At 27.8% G+C, this 18143-nt stretch overlaps 1 protein-coding gene and 1 long non-coding RNA gene across 13 annotated transcripts in view; both read right to left on the bottom strand.

Annotated features, from left to right (window-relative positions):
- LOC145184649 (TBCC domain-containing protein 1-like) overlaps positions 1 to 18143 on the bottom strand; it is a 29764-nt gene that overhangs the window by 4744 nt on the left and 6877 nt on the right. For 10 of the 12 annotated variants that reach the window (XM_090093601.1, XM_090093605.1, XM_090093607.1 and 7 more), the window contains 10 exons: positions 16317 to 16387; positions 15460 to 15626; positions 15182 to 15257; positions 13858 to 13939; positions 7622 to 7688; positions 6764 to 6899; positions 6050 to 6233; positions 5612 to 5863; positions 5120 to 5295; positions 4920 to 5017 (listed from right to left, as the gene is read on the bottom strand). In XM_090093601.1, the coding sequence (XP_089949727.1) occupies positions 4920 to 5017; positions 5120 to 5295; positions 5612 to 5863; positions 6050 to 6233; positions 6764 to 6899; positions 7622 to 7688; positions 13858 to 13939; positions 15182 to 15257; positions 15460 to 15626; positions 16317 to 16387 (1309 nt within the window). Of the gene's footprint in view, positions 1 to 4919; positions 5018 to 5119; positions 5296 to 5611; positions 5864 to 6049; positions 6234 to 6763; positions 6900 to 7621; positions 7689 to 13857; positions 13940 to 15181; positions 15258 to 15459; positions 15627 to 16316; positions 16399 to 18143 lie in introns of all 12 variants that reach the window. The other 2 variants (XM_090093603.1, XM_090093604.1) reach the window with 1 other exon arrangement.
- Positions 9560 to 11445, bottom strand: LOC149886000 (uncharacterized). Its single transcript, XR_016454349.1, has one exon. It is a non-coding gene; the product is annotated as an uncharacterized LOC149886000 (long non-coding RNA).

The following is an 18143-nucleotide window of genomic DNA, read 5'->3' as shown; positions in this document are numbered from 1 at the left end:
AAACAATGCAAAATTAAAATTAAAAAAAAAATTAAACTAATGCAAAAACTTCAATACTCATTTTAATCTAAGGAACTTGAAGATTAAAAAAATACTTCTTTTTTTAATATTTTTTATTATTTCGAATAAATAATTGACAACATCAACTTCTGCACAGTGTATTTGGCATTTTTTTCCCCTACTAATGTCCACTCTCTAATCAAATTTTTAGCTGTACATATTGTTTTGCCACTCTTATGCAAATATCCTTTGCCAATTCCCCAAAATTTATCAATGGGACAGAACTGTGGGCAGTTTGGTAGATTTAAGCTTTTTGAGACATTTGATGTCTCTTGAATTATACCACTCTATGGTCTTCTTAGAATAATGCCAAGAAGCAAGATCAGGCCAGAACCAACAGGGGACATCATGACTTTGATAAAATGGCAAACGTCTAGCTAGAAAGCATTCCTTGATGTAAACATCCAAGTTTAAAGTTGACAATGTGACGAAAGCTCGAGATCTCAAACTGTAGCTGCATATTGCTTGCCACAAGAGAAGTTTCTTAACAAATTTATCCAATGATTTATTCTTGAACTTGTTGCTGACACATCCATGAACAATTGAAGTGTAAAATTTTGGACCTGGGAGCTGTTTGAAGTCATATTTGATGTACATTTTGTCATCCATAATTATGCAGCCATCAAATTTTGTAAGCACTTTATCATAAAGTTTTTGAGCTGGAGTTTTAGCAGTCAGTGATTGCTTATCTGATCAGTTTGGATATTTAATGGCTCATTAAGACTTGAAATTGTAAAATTTCTTAACTTTCCTGATGAAATACTCTGAAACTTTATACCTTTTGGATTGTTCTCTGTTTGATAATGATTTTCTGAAATCCACAAAGACAACACACCAGTTTGGAAACATGTGCCAGCAGAGAAATGCTACATAAATGTTGATCATAAACTGAAAGATTTTAAGCTAAATTTTGTCTGTGATATTTTTGCAGTAACCACAGATAGAACCACTATGATGAACAAATTTAGTAACTCCATTTTACCAGTCTAACAACTGTCTAGCACATGGAGTCCACTTGGCTGTCTGTGACGTTCTATATAGGCAATCTAGGAAGATTTGTCAAACCAGATTAAGTCATTATTCTAGAAGAAGACCAAGAAGATGATGTGAAAGTGAGGATTAAGTGATGAAAATGGAGGAATAGAAATTTCAGCAGAAGTAGGTGCCTAAGCTCTTCCAATGGTCAGGGAGGATGTAACAAATCTCATCAACAAGGTCAAAAAATGTGTCAGAGTGTTTTGAAAGTGTCCAGTTAAAAATGACATGGTTCCACAGAAGCATGTCCAGTAGGGTATCCAGTACTTTTCAACTTTCACTAACAAGGTCGGCCCCAAGGATTTTTTTGCCTTTAGGTACACGCATTAAGGGGTGGCATATATAAATTGATCAAAGTAAAAGCAACATTTGCAAAAATAGACTTTAATTTTTGCAAATAGTAACTCAAATGGGGAAGGGGGAGCGAAGTTTAAAATATGTAAGACTATCCCATACAGATAGTATAAAAAACGATTTTTTTTTTCACCAGATTGGATGTCAATAAAAAAAGATTTTTTTGGAAAAATCCGAGTGGTGTATAGGCCCCCCATCATATTCTATGTATAGGTGCCAGGTTTCATTACTGCTTTTTCTACAATACAATATAAAGCTTATAAAAATCAACAAACAAAAATTAAACTATTTTCTCTCTAATAATATATCTTAATATCTAAATATCTCTAAAATATATTCTGTTATAGGCACTAAAAATGACTAAAATGAATGCTAAAATGAAGAGATGTCCTTCATGCTATTAAAAAGAGGGTTTATTGCTCTATTTTCTGCTCTTGCTCAGATAAAACCAAATTTTCTCTCAAAACTAAAGGCAGTTTCAAAAGCAGCAGTTTCCTAAAAAAAAGCTTATCATTTAAAAACTACTTTCATGACTATAAATATTTATTAAACTTTTATCAATTATAGTATATTACAAAGCATAATAAAAATTAATTTTACTCCTTAACTGCCCTCTCTGTGTGTGAACAGAGAAATATGGAAATACCATAGGACAATCAGGAATTTTTCTACATCACTATTGTTCGTTTGACAGGTTTATAGGCTTCTTTCCATGTTATAAGGTCAGTCAATGTGGTTCCATGCAAGTTTAAGTTAGGAATCTTGTATGCTCTGGGAGAATGAGGATTCTCATTTTCTGATGTTTTCTAGTTTCAAAAATTTTATTAACAGCAAACTTCCTTTCAACCTTGTTTTGACTGTAAAGTAAACTTTGTAATAAGGTTTTAGAATGACAATACCATGCTAAAGATAGTACATTTTCATCTTTAAGTTTTATATGGGCAAATTGGTTCAGGATGTGTTGTGTTCTCTCTATCCAACTATGCTTCACTTTGACTTGCAACCACATAGGGAAGTAAACTGATACAATAAACTTAACAACTAATTCATAATTTTTTTAGCTCATCTCTCTCTAATCCATGTTTGCATACTCACAATGAAGATAAGGAAGAACCTTTGTTGAGCCACCTTGAATAGACCACAGTGCCTGGTTTTTGGTTTTTCAAACTTTCAGCAAGAGTTCCTAAAATTAATATCTGGTATTGTTTATAGGCATATTTCTAATCTGAATAATAACTCATTTACTATTTCTTCACGAAGTTCAATTAAACTAGGACTTACAGATATAGGCTGGAAGTTGTAATTTCTTTCCTTTTCAGTCACCTTGGAAAGTAACTTCTTTAGGGATCTTTGAGGTTGTCTTACCATCTTCTATTAGATGTTGAAGGCAAAGTTCATTTGTGTTAAGTGAACATATTACCCATCCTAACTTTTTTTAAAATTTAACCTCTAAATAATGGATAACATCTCTATTATGACTTGTATTTGTAGTTGTGCTATCATAAACAATGAACTTAAATGTAACTTCAACACCATACAAAATTAACTAGTGAAATACTTTTTTAAAAGTATTAGTTTAGAAGATAAAAGCTCTTCCTTTTCTCTGGAAATAAAATATTATCATTATATTATTTATCAATAATATTAGTATTATTAATGATAAATTTTTTATAAGAAATCATTAATAAAAGTATTATCAAAGTAATTTAATATTATTAAAACATTGTCTATAATATTCAGATAATGCTAATATATATTTATTTTAAAAAATTCTATATTGCCAATTAAGTCAAGCATGCTTGCCTTTTTTATTGTTTTTAAACCACTAGTGTTTTCATACTGTTTCATACTCATTGTCAAATATCTCTTTTGCTTTGGCAATATATTTGTGGGTTAAAATAAATAATTACAAAAAAATCGAAATACGAAAAATATATAAATATAAAGATAAGTCAAAACCTTTTATTAAAATATTTTTATTTAAGTACTCTTAAATAAGATTATTTTACTAAAAGGTTTTGACTTATCTTTGTATTTATATAAAGATAAGCCAAAATCTAATTACACTTCTTGATAAAATTGAACTTTTTTTTTTTACTTATCTTTATATTTATATAAAGATAAGTCAAAAAAAAAAGCTTAATTTTATCAAGAAGTGTAATGGGTCTTTATACTGTTGTTGCAACAACTTTATTTTTGCCAAAAGCTAATTTTTTTTGTCTAGAAAATGAAGCGATAAAGTCCATTTTTGCAAATGAAGACTTCATAATATGAGTTTTTTTTTAACAGATCCTACATTTATATACCTTTGAGCAAAAAAATATGTGGGGCCTAGTGTTTATGGTTGAAAAAAGGTGATTTCTGAAAAGTATGGGATGCCCTAATGTCCAGTCTGAGTTTGGAAAGGAGCTGCAATCTTAGACTCTAAGACACATAAGAACAGCTTACTAGAGATGATTTCAAAATTCTTTACTCTTAAGAATTGTATTCAAATGTTACTGATTAAGTTATCAAGTGAGATTATGATTTCTGAATTTACCACCTTACAAAATCTAGTAAATGCTCTAGAACCAATCAAATTTGGTGCTGATGTACTTTGCAGAAGAGATTGGAATTTGCTCTCATCTGATGACATTCTGAACTTCATTTTCAAGCATATAAAAATACTGGAAAACACCTCTAGTCAAGAGCTAGTTGACTAATTTTCTAAAAGAGATACTAATACGAGAAGTGATATGTAAGTGACTTAGTTTAATACCTAAATAATCCTGATGTCATTAATGGAGCCACTCGTGACATTTTAAAAATTCCATTCCAAAGAGAAATACAATTGCTACTACTGTATCAAGTTTGTTTAATGGTTTGTTTAAGCAAAAGGGAAGTGAGTCTATAATGAGGAAAATTTGTCAGAAAATGAAACTAGTCAGAAACAAGTACAAAAATTTCCATCTTTTTCAGAAGAGCTTGTGTTCTCCATGAAAGAGGCAGCCGAAGGAGTTTTATCAAAGAAGCAAAATATAGAACCAAATTCTAAATTAGTTCTCAAAGAAATGGCAATATCTAATCTAACAAAAAAACAAAAACAAACAAGCAACAAATTTTTGAAGTCAATGCTTCTTTGATAAAACTCCTTTGGCTGTCTCTTTCATCATTTTATGCTAATAATCTATTTGTCAATAAGCTAAGTTTAAGATTAAATGATGAAACACTTAATACTTTGCATTTTTTACATGCCTAATATCTCAAGAAATGCTAAATTAACCATTAAAACTTCTACTTATATATATGTAACAAAAAAATACTATAGAAAACCAAATATATATAACAAAAAAATACTATAGAAAACCAAAAACTGTTTTTTTAAATATTCAACTATTTCTCTTTCCTAGTAACTAAGTATTATTTTTACAAAACTATCTAACAAAAAAAAGTGAAAAACTGTGGGTTTTTTTTAAAGAAAATATACTTACCTTAGTTGTCCCTTCAAAATTGAATGGAATAACAAATTTGGAAAATTCTTCGGGGGGAAATTCAAACCATGTATTTTGATTATTATCACCTTTGCAACCTATAATCCAATATAAAGTAAAAAAGAAAACTTTAATACATGTTTCTATTATATACTTTTTAATAACAATGAATATATATGTTTCCTCAGATAAATATTTACCTAAAACAATAGGTAAATTCCAATAATTTGGTTCAGATTGCACTCCCACAAGTTTCATATCTTTTTCTAACTGAGGATACCATGTGTAGTAAGGAGCCATTTTTATATTTTCATTTTTTCCAATGAGTACAGGTTCTGATGGGACACAAACATGGAAAGAACAATTAGAAGATGAGCTGAAAAAAAAGCATTTTTTAACCTCTCTGTGCCATGAGCCATGACCTATTTGAGATCCATATTTATTATAATTATGCAAAAATTTGTGAAAACATTCTAAAGTACATAATAAAGGTTTAAATAAATTTGAAAATTGCAACCTAATTTAAAACAAAACACTTAATCTGAAAGGTGTTAATAAAATATTGTTTTTTAAACTTTTTGTTTTGATTAACAATCAAACTTTATGCAACTAATTTAATTTATTAAAATTAGTTTTCAGAAAATTTGAAAAAATAGATTTAAAAGTTTCATTCATAAATGATATTAACTTACATTACAGATAGTCGTTTAGTAATGGCAATCAAGCAAATATTTTCACATGCAACCACTATTACACATGTAGCCACAGCACCAAGAACAATAGTTGAATTGTGGCATTTTTCAATTAACACAGATCGAAGGGGAGATAGTAAGTAAAGATGTGAGTGTTGGCATCTATGAATGTTTACAGATGAATGCAATAAGTAGTTTCCTGTTCGAGCTATGGTGCGCTTACAAATTTGATTGCAAATCAATCGTTTGTATCTGTAAGAAATACTAAGTCTTTTTACTTTAAAAATAAAAATTCTAATTCTTAGAATACTGAAACTGAGAATCAAATTCATTAACATGTAAGGACCAGAATAAAATATTTTAGAGCGTTACATATTAATTTTCTTGATTGCATACCTAAAATCTGATAGTAAAATATCAGAAAAAAAAACTTCTCACATTTCGGGTGCATAGTTAGAACTTGAAATCACTTTATTAACAATATTTGTTTGTGGAGATTTGGAATAAGCACTTATATCAGTTTCTTTAGTATTGTGATCTTTAAAATTATTTATTTCATTGTGTGATGGATTGCTCTGAATCGTGTCATCAGATATACTCAAATTAATGCTTGTATTTATACCTAAAAAAAATTGTTCAGATTTTTGTATACACAAAAGCTTATTAAATTGCTAATGAAACTTATCAGTCAGAATAAAAAATTTAGTGAGATTGAAAATTATTTAAAAGTTTCTAAGGTCACTAAAGTTTTCAAACTTATGTGAAAATAGCCTTTAGTAAGAGATTTTTAATTCAAATATATTAATATTAAAAATACTAGTTATTTTTCAATATTTAATGTTAGTATAATTATGTAAATAAATAGTATAATTATGTAAATAAAATGTTAAAAGCATATTGATTAATACCAATTTCAACAGTGAAAATTTATTCAAATACCTAATAAATAACTTTCATTTGATATTCAATATTATTGTGTGACTATTATAGGCTATAAAACCTTTCCAAGGAATGCCACTGTTATTTTCACAAATATTTTAAAAGTTCACTAACCTTTGAGGACATCTACATAAAACTGTTCAATTAAAATTAGTTGCATACTATAATGAGGTCATAGAGAAATATTGGAAGAGTAAAAAAAAGTTGACTTACTGTCATCACCACAGTTAAAACCTCTACAACCCAATCTTATGCCTGATGTTAAGCATGATAAAACACCAAATGGATTATGATGCAAACATCCCTTTATCCAGCTTTGTAGCCTTTTAGAGCTGAATGCTTGTGTTATCTAGTGAAGTACAAAAAGCTATTTTCACCATCTATCATTAAATATAAATATATAGTTTTATAGAATCTAAGAAATTCAATCAATAAAAATAAGTTCTTTTGTACGTAAGGTAGCCAATTACTGTAAACAACATTTGTATAGATTACTGATAAAAGCAGAATTCTGCTTCTACTCAGGTTTACCAAAAAAAAAAAGAAAAAAGGAGAAATATCAGTTGTCAAAATAGCTGACTAACATGAAAACAATGACTTCATTTCTGCTTAAACTAAAACTTTCCATAATATTCAAATATAATTATAGGCAAAAATAAATTAGATTAACTTTGGTAAACAATAAATTTTTTATTTTTTTGTCATGAAAATAGAAGCATTTTATTATGAATAAAAGTAAAATAACTCCAGGATTTCCATTCCCTTCAATTGCAGAACAAAGGTTCTGATGCTAAATTAGGTTTTTAACAATGTGTAGCTACGAAAATAACCGTTTTTTAAAAGTCGTTTATCAATTTATCAGCTGCATGGTTTAATGGTACTTTCTTGATTTCTTTTCTTAATACGATTGCTTAATTACTTTTTGACTTCCTAAAATATTTAAGAACAAACATACCTAACTAAACAATTTTGAAGTCTTATTCAGTAGTTGATATAGAATTTAGTGAAAAGTTAGATCAAGGTTGTAATGTTAGGCAGCTATTTCAGCCAGTAACAGAACTTAGTCATAACCTTAGAGAATCCAGCTTTTTGAGCCTCTGTTTGTTGTGATGCTGTTTCACCTAGAGGGGCATTGTAACTAAACAAATATACAGAAAATAAAAAAACACCTCAAACTACTGTTAAAAAAAAAGCTTTTTAAAGTCATTTTAAACCATAAAATCAAAATATGTGAGAATAGTTTAAAAATGAATTACTTTGAAATACACTAAAATAAAAATAAGACATTTATGAAAGCTTTCAATATTAATTGTCTACAGTTTGTTTCTTAATTTATTACATACAGTGATGGAAATAAAAATAAATACACCATAGTAACTTTTCTACTTTTTTTAAAAATTTTATTTGTTGTTGCTTATAAGACATGTGTTGCATTCCAGTTTTGAATAATATTATTCTGTATATTTTTAAACATGGTAAGTTTGTTAAGTGATCTATGTATGTTTAGTTAATTACTATAATTAAAGTAAAAATTGTTTAAAAAAAAAAAAAAAAATACAGCTTGATAAAAATTCAATTAAAACCAAAATCTTTAATTGTTATTTAGCAAGAAAGATACAAATATTAAGTAAATAATTTGCGATATTTTTATATATGTAAACAAATGTTTCATAAGATAGTTCTAATTTAGGATACTATGGGCAGAAAGATATATTGTACCTTGGCTTAACTCTTAGTAATTCAGCAATTCTGAAACAATGGAAAGTCATATCAACAGACTTTAAGACAAATATTTTAAAACACTTTGTTGGAATGTTCAGAATGTTCTTAAAGCCACAAAAAGTGTTGAAACTAGAGATCACAAAAGAAAAACAACTTGTGTAGATGATAAACTGTTTGTTTGTAAAGCTAAAATGTATCTGTTTACTCCAGCACCACAATTAAAAATAATTTAAAACTAAATATAATATAGTTAAAGAACATTTAGTAGATGCAATGACAGACCACTGTCTATAAAAAATCAGGTTTTATGTTTTATCAATTTCTTAGAGAGCCTTTGGGGGTATTAATATACACATGCAGTAGAATAACTATACAAAATTTCCAAATCTTTTAATTTTTTCAGACAAAGATATTCTATTTTTAAAATTACAGTGAAAAACACCAACAAATTTTAGGTGTTAACCACCTGTTCAAGAACCTGAAGCAGTACTAGCCAGAAGCAAGAGAATGGCCTGTAAAGCTGTAGCCAACATTCAAATGCAACCCTTTCATAATGGTCAATTTGCAGGGAATGACTGAAGTAAGCTGTTACAGAATGTTGACACCCTTTTCCAGTGGTTTTGAATTTTGAATGAATTGCTTCTGTTGAGACAACAGAAGCAATTCATTCAAAATTCAAAACCACTGGAAAAGATAAAAAGATACAAATTGCATCCAGTACATGGCTCAAAGCTTTTGCAGTGAACTATCAACTACATCAGCAAACCTTTGTATAGTCATTTTAAATACATATACTTGGAATTTTTTAGCAAGAAAAATATCTTATCAATGGAAAGAAGTGTATCAAAATGGAACCATTTACGCAAAAATCATTCACAAATGGCTGTGTAACTATTATTCAAAATTTTTCATATAAAAATGTATTAACAGTTTTTATTCTTTTTACTTATATGTAACATTATTTTAAATATTTATGGATTAAAGAATATATAATTTTCTTGAAAGTTGTAAATTGGTGTTTTTCATCAAAATTTTAAAAATCAAATATCTCTCAGACAAAATTAACTATGCAAAAGGGTTTTCTTGGAAATAGCTGTGAACATTAACCCTTTAGAGCCCACCCAAGCTTAACTTTAAACAAAAATTATGATCAACTGTGTAAGTACATGTTTTGTGGTGCAAAATACAAAAACATAACTTTTTTTGAAATTTTTTTTTGACAATGAACTTTTTTAAATTGTAGCATATCTGCTACAACGGGCTTTTAAGGAAAAAAAAGGTTTTAAATGTTTTTATGTCTCTATTGGTAGTACCAGTTTTTATAAATGAAACAATTTCGTTCTCTTTGCATACAAAGCCAAACATTACATTTTTGGCATTGAATGTATGAAAACCCTGCAGGGCATTTTTTACATCGTTGTTTTTTCTCAGTGTATGCTGGTAGATGGTTTACTCCGCCTTGTCTTATGTCTTGCGTTGGGTTGCTTTGGACCACAGATCTTTTAGCCTTTGGTGGTATCATAGCTTCAAGAGATGGTCTGCCAACCTTACATTTCTCTGCCTTTATTAGACTTGTTGCAACTTCTGCTTGAAACTTTTTTAGGGGCACATGTTTTGAATTTTGGGTTTATTAATTTTAAATCTCTACGCTATAGAAACCATGCATTTACTAGTGCGATCATTATTGTATGCGCCCAAATGTAGATATACCAACGATGACACCTAAGATTAGCTTTGTAAAATGAGCACATCATATTAAGCTTATCAATTCCACCCATATACTTGTTGTATGTTTTAATAATATAGGGTTGATTAACATTTATATACTTTTTATACTTTCGGTCATATTGTTTAACAGTATAAACCGGTTCAATTCCAACATATGAAGATACTAAAGTAACAGCTTTATTATCATACCAGCGTAGCAAAACTAAATTTGAATATGTGTCAGTACGATAATCATAGCTTCCACGGCCATCTTTACTTAAATCCTTTTCACATAGTAACGGACACTTGTTCAAACGGTTTGTACGAATGGTGCCTACAAACCGAATTGATTGTTCTTTGAGCATATCCAACAGAGTTAGCGATGTGAAAAAATTATCTGCAAATACTTTAAAGTTATGACCAGATGGTAAGCTGAATGACATATTAAGGACTATTGATGCACCGACTCCATATGTTGATGCTTTACTCGATTCGGTTTCTTTACCCTGGTAAACATCAAAATTATAAAGAAATCCACTAGATCCACTTCTACCCCAAAGTTTCAATCCCTATTTGGTTAGTTTGTTTGGTAGGTAATACTTTATTAAAGAGCGTCCTTTAAAAGCAATTCTGATTTCATCCACACTATGAAATTCTTCTGGTGATACCTTCAAAAAATTTGTGTGCAGTCCTGTAATCCAAGGGCGCAACTTCCAAATGCAGTCACTATCCTTAGTTTCCTGTGTTACATTTATATTATCAACAAAATGTAAACTATGCAAGATAGATAAAAACGATTTCGTGACAAAACAGAGCTAACGCCATCATAGCTCATGTATGCTTCCCAATATGATCTAATCAATGGCATCTTAACAAACCCTATCCGTATATAGACACCAATAAATTTTTCAATCTCTTTTGGTGTTAAATTAATACTTGAACCAGTTAATTGAGTGCTGTATAAATTGCTTTGCTCTGTTACTATTTTAAGAAGCTCATCAGTGACAAACATTTTGAAGTATTGATAGGGAGTCCTGTCATCTGGTATGGGTTGTGGTGATAGCTCCTGAAATTTTGTATCACCAACATGTAAGTCAACCTTTTTTCATAGTCATTTTACTGGTTTGTTCTTATTTACCATATTAGACAAAGGTTGGTCATCATCACTACTATTATTATTATCATGAGGGACATTTTCTTCTTCACAATTTACATTCAGTTGCCGAACAGGTCCTTCATCACAAAAATCATTATCTACAATCTTATTGATATTCTCAGGCTCATAATCTGAATCTGAGTCATTCAAGTCATCAAAGTCACTATCTCCATCAAGAATATAAGCAAGAGCCTCTTCTATGTTATAATTTTTGTTTTTATACATCTAAAATTAATTATAAGTTAAACAAAATTAATATGCATAAAATATCCCATTGTAGCATATCTGCTACATAAAACCTAAGCATGTTATTTCATACATTTAAAATTATAAAAACTACAACAAACACTTGCAAGAACTTCTTTAAACTTCTTTATGTTTAAAGAAACGTTAAACTCGTATGTTAACAGTCAAAAAATTATATAAAAGAAACTAATTTGGAGCCACATTATAGACAATATTGCCATTCTTTAAAAATAAGATTTGAGTGTTGGTGTTTTTCTTGACAACACAAACTTACAATATCCAAATTAATTAAGTAATGAAACTGTTGTTGCAAATATGCCACAATGGGCATTTTTGATATGAATAGATAAGCCATACTCGAATGCCAGGTTAATAAATATTTGTTGCAGATCTGCTACACGGGGCTCTAAAGGGTTAACCTTTAATTTTTAGAGATTCTAAGACATTATGACAGCTGATATTTATATTAACATACTTAACGAAATAATGCTTTTATATGAGAATAATATGCTATTGCTTTTGGCATATAAGCAGGATAGCAATCTTAAGCATATGGCTTCTAAAACTAAGAGATGGTTTTAATATTCTAATATAATGATATAAGATAATTAAATTGGCAAGCAGATTTATATTTAAAGGAAAAATAATGGAAAATTATGATGAGGTAACAAAATAGTTGCTTTAGAAAAAAAAAGATATTTGGGAGGTTGTAAAATTAGCATAATAAAAATTAGTCAATGACTTAAAGGCTACATGCAGCTTAAAAAAATAAAGGAATGCAACAAAAAAATTTTTTTTCACATAATCCATTAATTCTTATCGTATATAAAGAACAGATTTGAAAAAGTTTCTCTGTGTAAAAGATAAATTAACATTTTCTGTATTTATTATTTTTTCAAATAAATTCTCACTAATTTTTAAGAAACTAAAATATAAATGAGAAAAATTAAAGAAAACTGGATAATTTTTTTCAAGTATAACTTTAATCTGTATAAAAAAGAAAAAAAATCATATCATTGATCTTCAGTTGTACAAAATGAGTTGTGGCTGTATCAAAAACATACATGAATATATTTTCGTAGGCGTTTTCTCTTAATTTTCAAACTTTGCTCAACTTCTAGCAGGTGGTAAAAATAATATATATTTTTTTAATTTCAAGTATTTTTTTAAGGTATCTTCTCATGATTACTGGTGGATTAACAGCAGGTGGTGTGTTATGGGCTAGCTTCTGCAAGAAATAAAAGAGAATACATGTAATATTTAGCAAATAGAAAGTTACATCAAAACGTATTACTTTTAGAGCTTTCTTAATTAGGGATTATTTTGTTGAAGTTTGTTGTTTAGTTTGCTATAAAAGTTGAAACAGAAGCCATATGAATTACTTGCGACTATTGGCTCATATCTAAATCTCTGATAACATTGATAAGCTCTCTAACTAGATGTTTCTATATAACCTGACTATTCATAATCTGTTTATCACAACTTCATTTAAAGAAAGCTACACAGAAGAGTTTCTCATGAATTCCTAAAAAATGATTTTATACTGAATAATTTTATCTAGAGCAGTTGACTAACTTTGATTTTCAACTAATTTCTCTGACTTATTTTTCTTTCTGCCATTTATTTGGTAACCAAATTTATTAGAAAGTTTATATTAAGTTTGGTAGTAGACAGACTATGCCCTCTGAAAAAACTGTTCTTCTTCTAAAAGGTGTCAATGAAATTACAAAAATGTAATATACAGTAACAGAAACAATAATAAATGCAACACAGTGTTCTTACTTTTTTAAAAATGTTTAATTGGTGTTTTTCTCAAGCTTGTCGCACTCTTATTTTAAATACAAATTTTTTAAATTTTCAAATACGGTTAAGTTAAATGTATGTTCAGTCAAATACTCTCAAAGCATAAGGATGTGCTTTGAAATTGACTAAAAAAAAATTACAGCCTAATAAACATTCAATTAAAATCAAATTCTTTGTTTATTGTGTAGTAAGAAATATAACTAATTTTAAGACATTTCATGTTGCTTCTGGATATTATTAACATAAAGGTAGATTGCACCTTAACTGGACTCTTAATAATTTAGCAACTCAAAAATAAGGGCTTTCTATCAGAATGGTTCAGAATCCTCTTAATCCACAAAAAAGTATGGAAACTAAAGGTTAAAGAAGGAAAATAACTTACTGAGAAGATAAATTGATTATTTTTGAAGATAAAGTGGGTGTTAAAATTAACATTTAGATGAGAATAAACAAAGTAAACTGATAATCTTTTTTTAATATAATATATAAAATTAAACTTTGAAAAAAAGAAAAAAAGAAAAAAATTGTATCAATATAAAATGAATTTTTTCAAATGTGTATATTGTATATTTATTTATTTTTTCCATTAAAGTGATACATTTATTAGGATAATTTATAGTTATTTGTATTTTAATTTTAGATTCAATACAATAAAGGAAAAAGTATTTCATACTTTCTATATGTGGAGCCTAGTAGAAAACTCAGTGAATTGACAGCTTCTAATTTTAGAAATTCATCTGTACCACTAGTCAAATCTAAAAGATATAGAATGATGACTGAATTATTGAAAAATTTTTGTCGTTGTTTGTATTAACAAAATTCTAAATAAAAAATGCTTTGCTATATTACTTACAGAACTTTAATTAATGAAAATTATAGTTGAATTCTTTGATAGAAACAGTTGTTTAGGAAACTTTAAAAACAAACAAACAAACAAACAAAAAAGGAAGAAACAATTGTTTTTTGAAAAAACGTTTTTTCCTTTTACTAGTTTTTTTCTTAAGGAACTACAAAAGTTTCATAACAGGCAGGAAAACACACACATGATGTTACAAAACAATATTAGACTGCTATCACAAAAAAAATCTTATAGTGCCAGTTATCTTTATATTTTACACAAATATTAAAATGGTAACATTTTCTCATTTTAGTAGTTTTTAAAAATCTTTTTCAATATATGAACTTAGTTTTTAGTTTTAGCTCATGAACTTAGTTTTAAAAAATGTTAGTAAATTTGTCTGATTGAAAACAGCATATTTGCTCTAAATACCATATTTCATAATAAATTCAAATTTAAGACTATTTTTTAGGATGCAGATAAAACCAAATAAAATCAACAATTGAGTACTTTAATTAAATAATTAAAGTTGATGCAGATTCAAGACATTGGTGATAAGTAAAGCATATCACAGTTTGTAAAAGTTTAAAAAAGTGAAGTTTAAAAAGTTTTTTTTTTAGTTTGTTAAGTTATAAAAAAGTTGAAAACTTCTGTTGTTTACTACTACTTGTACAAGTCTACTACTGGTCATGATGATCAAGTAATTTATCACTTTGTTTGTTCAAACCCCAAATGCCATAGTTCATCAAGGAGAAGTTAAACTTATGTATTTACATGCACAATTAAGCATTATAAGCATGATTAAATAAATCTTAAGTGTTTTATTGTAATTAAAAAACACTATCGCAATTTTTTAAATAAACTTACAGATATTTTATGTATGAGAACCTTTGATTAAAAGATAAAAGATTATCTTATGTATATAAAGGCTTAAGATAAAATAAAAGATAAAAAGTGTGAGAAATTGAAACATTATTTGCTGTTTTACAAAAAATAAATATTAACAACTGCTTATGTAAGTATCAAAAATAGTATTAAATAACAAATACATTCAAACCTACTTATTGCATAAAAGCTATAAACTATCGATAAACTTTATTGTAATAAAATTCTAAGAAATTTTTTCATTTTTAACTTCAAATCAATCAAGTAATAAAACCTGGCTCTATGAGGAGATCAAGAATTTCTGGTATACGTGTCATAATGAATGACATTTGTGCATTTTCATCAATATTCTAAAAATTAAAAATAAAAATTAAAAAACCTTCATAATTAAAAGAATGAAATAAAAATATTGTGCAAACACCTGATGATCAATTTAAATAGAAATTTAAAAAACTATTTATCTTTAATTTAATAGACCCTTCTTGTATGTGATTACATAAAGCAACTTTTAATGTTCTGATTATTTATCTTTCCATTTTTAAGAAAAACTACCTTTACTCCAATGGCAGCCCTACCCTCCAAATCCTGAATTCTATTACAATTTGGATATTCATCTCCGGTGACAACTGCAGATTTCATTGAAATAACATGAGAATGTTGAATGTATAAATACAGGATAAATTTGAGCAAGTCAACACTACGCTTCTCTTTACCCAGATCTAAATCATAAACAAAAATAGCTAAATACATAATATGATTTTTGGATATATTTGACTGACACACTGACATTAAATTGAAATTGTATCTACAATGTTTATAATGCAAATGTATTTATGATGGAGATATCCCTGCTTTTTTAAGGGTTTATAACTTTTTTTCTTTTTGATATCTAAAATTAACAGTTTTAATACTAGTAATAAAATGCTAATTACTACTCTTTGTAAATTGTTGTAAAAATATATCTGGCTTAATATTATGTACTTTTAGTTATTTTAACATGAAGAGTTATTGCCAAGCAATAACGATTTATCCAAATAGATCCAAGTAAACTTTTTGCAAGACTGTTTTGATTAATTAAGTAATAATTTATACAATAATAAAACCAATAATAAAGTCATTAATTAAGTTACTAATTCAAATATTGAGGAGTAAAAAATAATTTGAAAAAATTTAATTAGAAAAAAATATTGGTGGTGAAAGTTAATGTAAGTTATAGTAAGAACAGTTTATTCTAAATTGCAGCCCTTAAAACTTTACAAAAAGGTACTCTTCTATAATATACTTTATTTAATGAAAACAGAGAGCTTCACATTAAAAATACAGACAGCTTCATACTAAAAAAACAGAGACCTTAACATTAACAATACAGAGGGCTTCATATTAAAAATACAGAAAATTTAACAACTCACCCTTAAGATCACTTTTAGGAAGTATTTCAGAGCCAGGAAGATCTGTAAGAACTGCACATGTATGAAAGTATCTATAAAACATCTAAAGTATCTAATTAGGTCTGTTAGTAACAAAAAAAAAGAAAGAAAAAAAAAAAAAAAAAAGCACAGTTAAAATATTTGTTAAATAATCACTTATTTACATTATTAGCTTAGTAACAGTATTAAAATAAAATACTCCAAAATTGATATTTATTGCAATTTATAAACTAGTAAACATTTTTTTTAATGTAAGAGTTCCACTAGTTATCTAGAAATTATAAACATTTTAAAATAAACTTTTTTTTGGAATATACATTTGTGACATTATCTGTAGATATAAGAATATAGATATCAGAAGAAAATATTTATATATTTCTAAAAAGTATTAAAATAAACCACAGAAAACCAATGCTTGTATGATTATTGTATAGAGAATAAAAAACAATAATGGTAGTAGGTGTTGTTACTGCTTAGGCAGCAAGTCATGATTTTGATAGATAATAATTTTTAGTTGCAGATAAATAATGCTGATATGTGATATCATGGGAACATTTCAATTGATACTTAGATTTTAACACATAAAACAATTCAAGCTCATCATGTACAACAACATAACTTCATTGAAAATTAATTTAGTAATTTCTGCTAAAAAAATTTAGTTGTGTCTTTACTTTTAACTCCTTAAAAATAAATATTATTCAATCTTTTTGATGCCATGCCTTCCTGTAATAAACATGTAAACTAAATGCCCCCCCCCCCCCCATTTAAATAATAATATCAAAATTTTCAAATAATTAATTATATTACTAAAGTAATTTTTTAGATATTTTTAAATTTATTTATACTTAAAATATATTGAAACATACAAAATGGCATCATAAGCTAAAACTTTAGTCTAGTCAGCAGACTAATAGTATGCAGCTTGTATGGATTCATGTCTTGGAAGAACAAATTCATACAGAACATGCATCAAACTAAGATTACAGTGTGACTGTAAGCAAGTTAAATCAATTTTCTGACCCAAGAAACACCTTTTAGGGTATGATAGTACAAGTTTACAAGATCAAATTAGTATAATCTTTAAAATTGTTCATTGTTATCTAAGTTAAAAAACCAGTTTTGAAAATTTGAAATACATTAAATGGATTTTCTTACCTTGTTTCAATTTCTAAATGTGTTATTTTTTAAAAAATTGTGTTTAGGTTTTTCAGTTTTTTATTTCAGCAAAAGCTAAATACTATTAAAATGCCAATGAAGAAAGAACAATGGTGAACCTGTTACTTTTCGCCCTATACTAGCTTAAATTTCTATTAGGATTTGGCCCACAACAAGAGATTTTTCTCATAATTGTCTTATTTATTCTGCGAGAAAAATTTAAAAATTTGCCACAAAACATGTCAACAGTTGAAAAATGCTGTTCAACCTGCCTCTCCATCATAAGCAGATGGCTCCATCATGCCTACACAAAAGTAGTATTGCAGCAAAACTTACTGGAAGTTTATTGGATAGATGAAGTTGTTGCTAAAAGAGTAGCAGCACTTGCAATTTTAAACAAAATCTCTTCTCCCCATGCCAGAGTTAGGCTTTATGGTTAAGAATTAGGTTTATCTAGGTCAAGAATAAGCTCTTCCAGTAGTTTCAGGTATGCTTTTTTATGCCACCAGTCATAGGTTTCTGGTGGCATATAAATAAGGTAACTTATCTAGATTTTGGCATAATTTTAACTTTTGTAGTGAGTAAAACTCCTATTTAATTTTTTTATGTTTAACATCCTCAACCTCCAAAGCTTGATAGCTATTTCCAGAA

The sequence above is a fragment of the Hydra viridissima genome, unplaced genomic scaffold, assembly GCF_058129835.1.
Source record: "Hydra viridissima isolate aposymbiotic clone 2 unplaced genomic scaffold, HvirCarnegie_v1 scaffold_7, whole genome shotgun sequence".
Lineage (NCBI taxonomy): Eukaryota > Metazoa > Cnidaria > Hydrozoa > Anthoathecata > Hydridae > Hydra > Hydra viridissima.
This window is presented reverse-complemented; position numbering and strand designations above follow the sequence as displayed.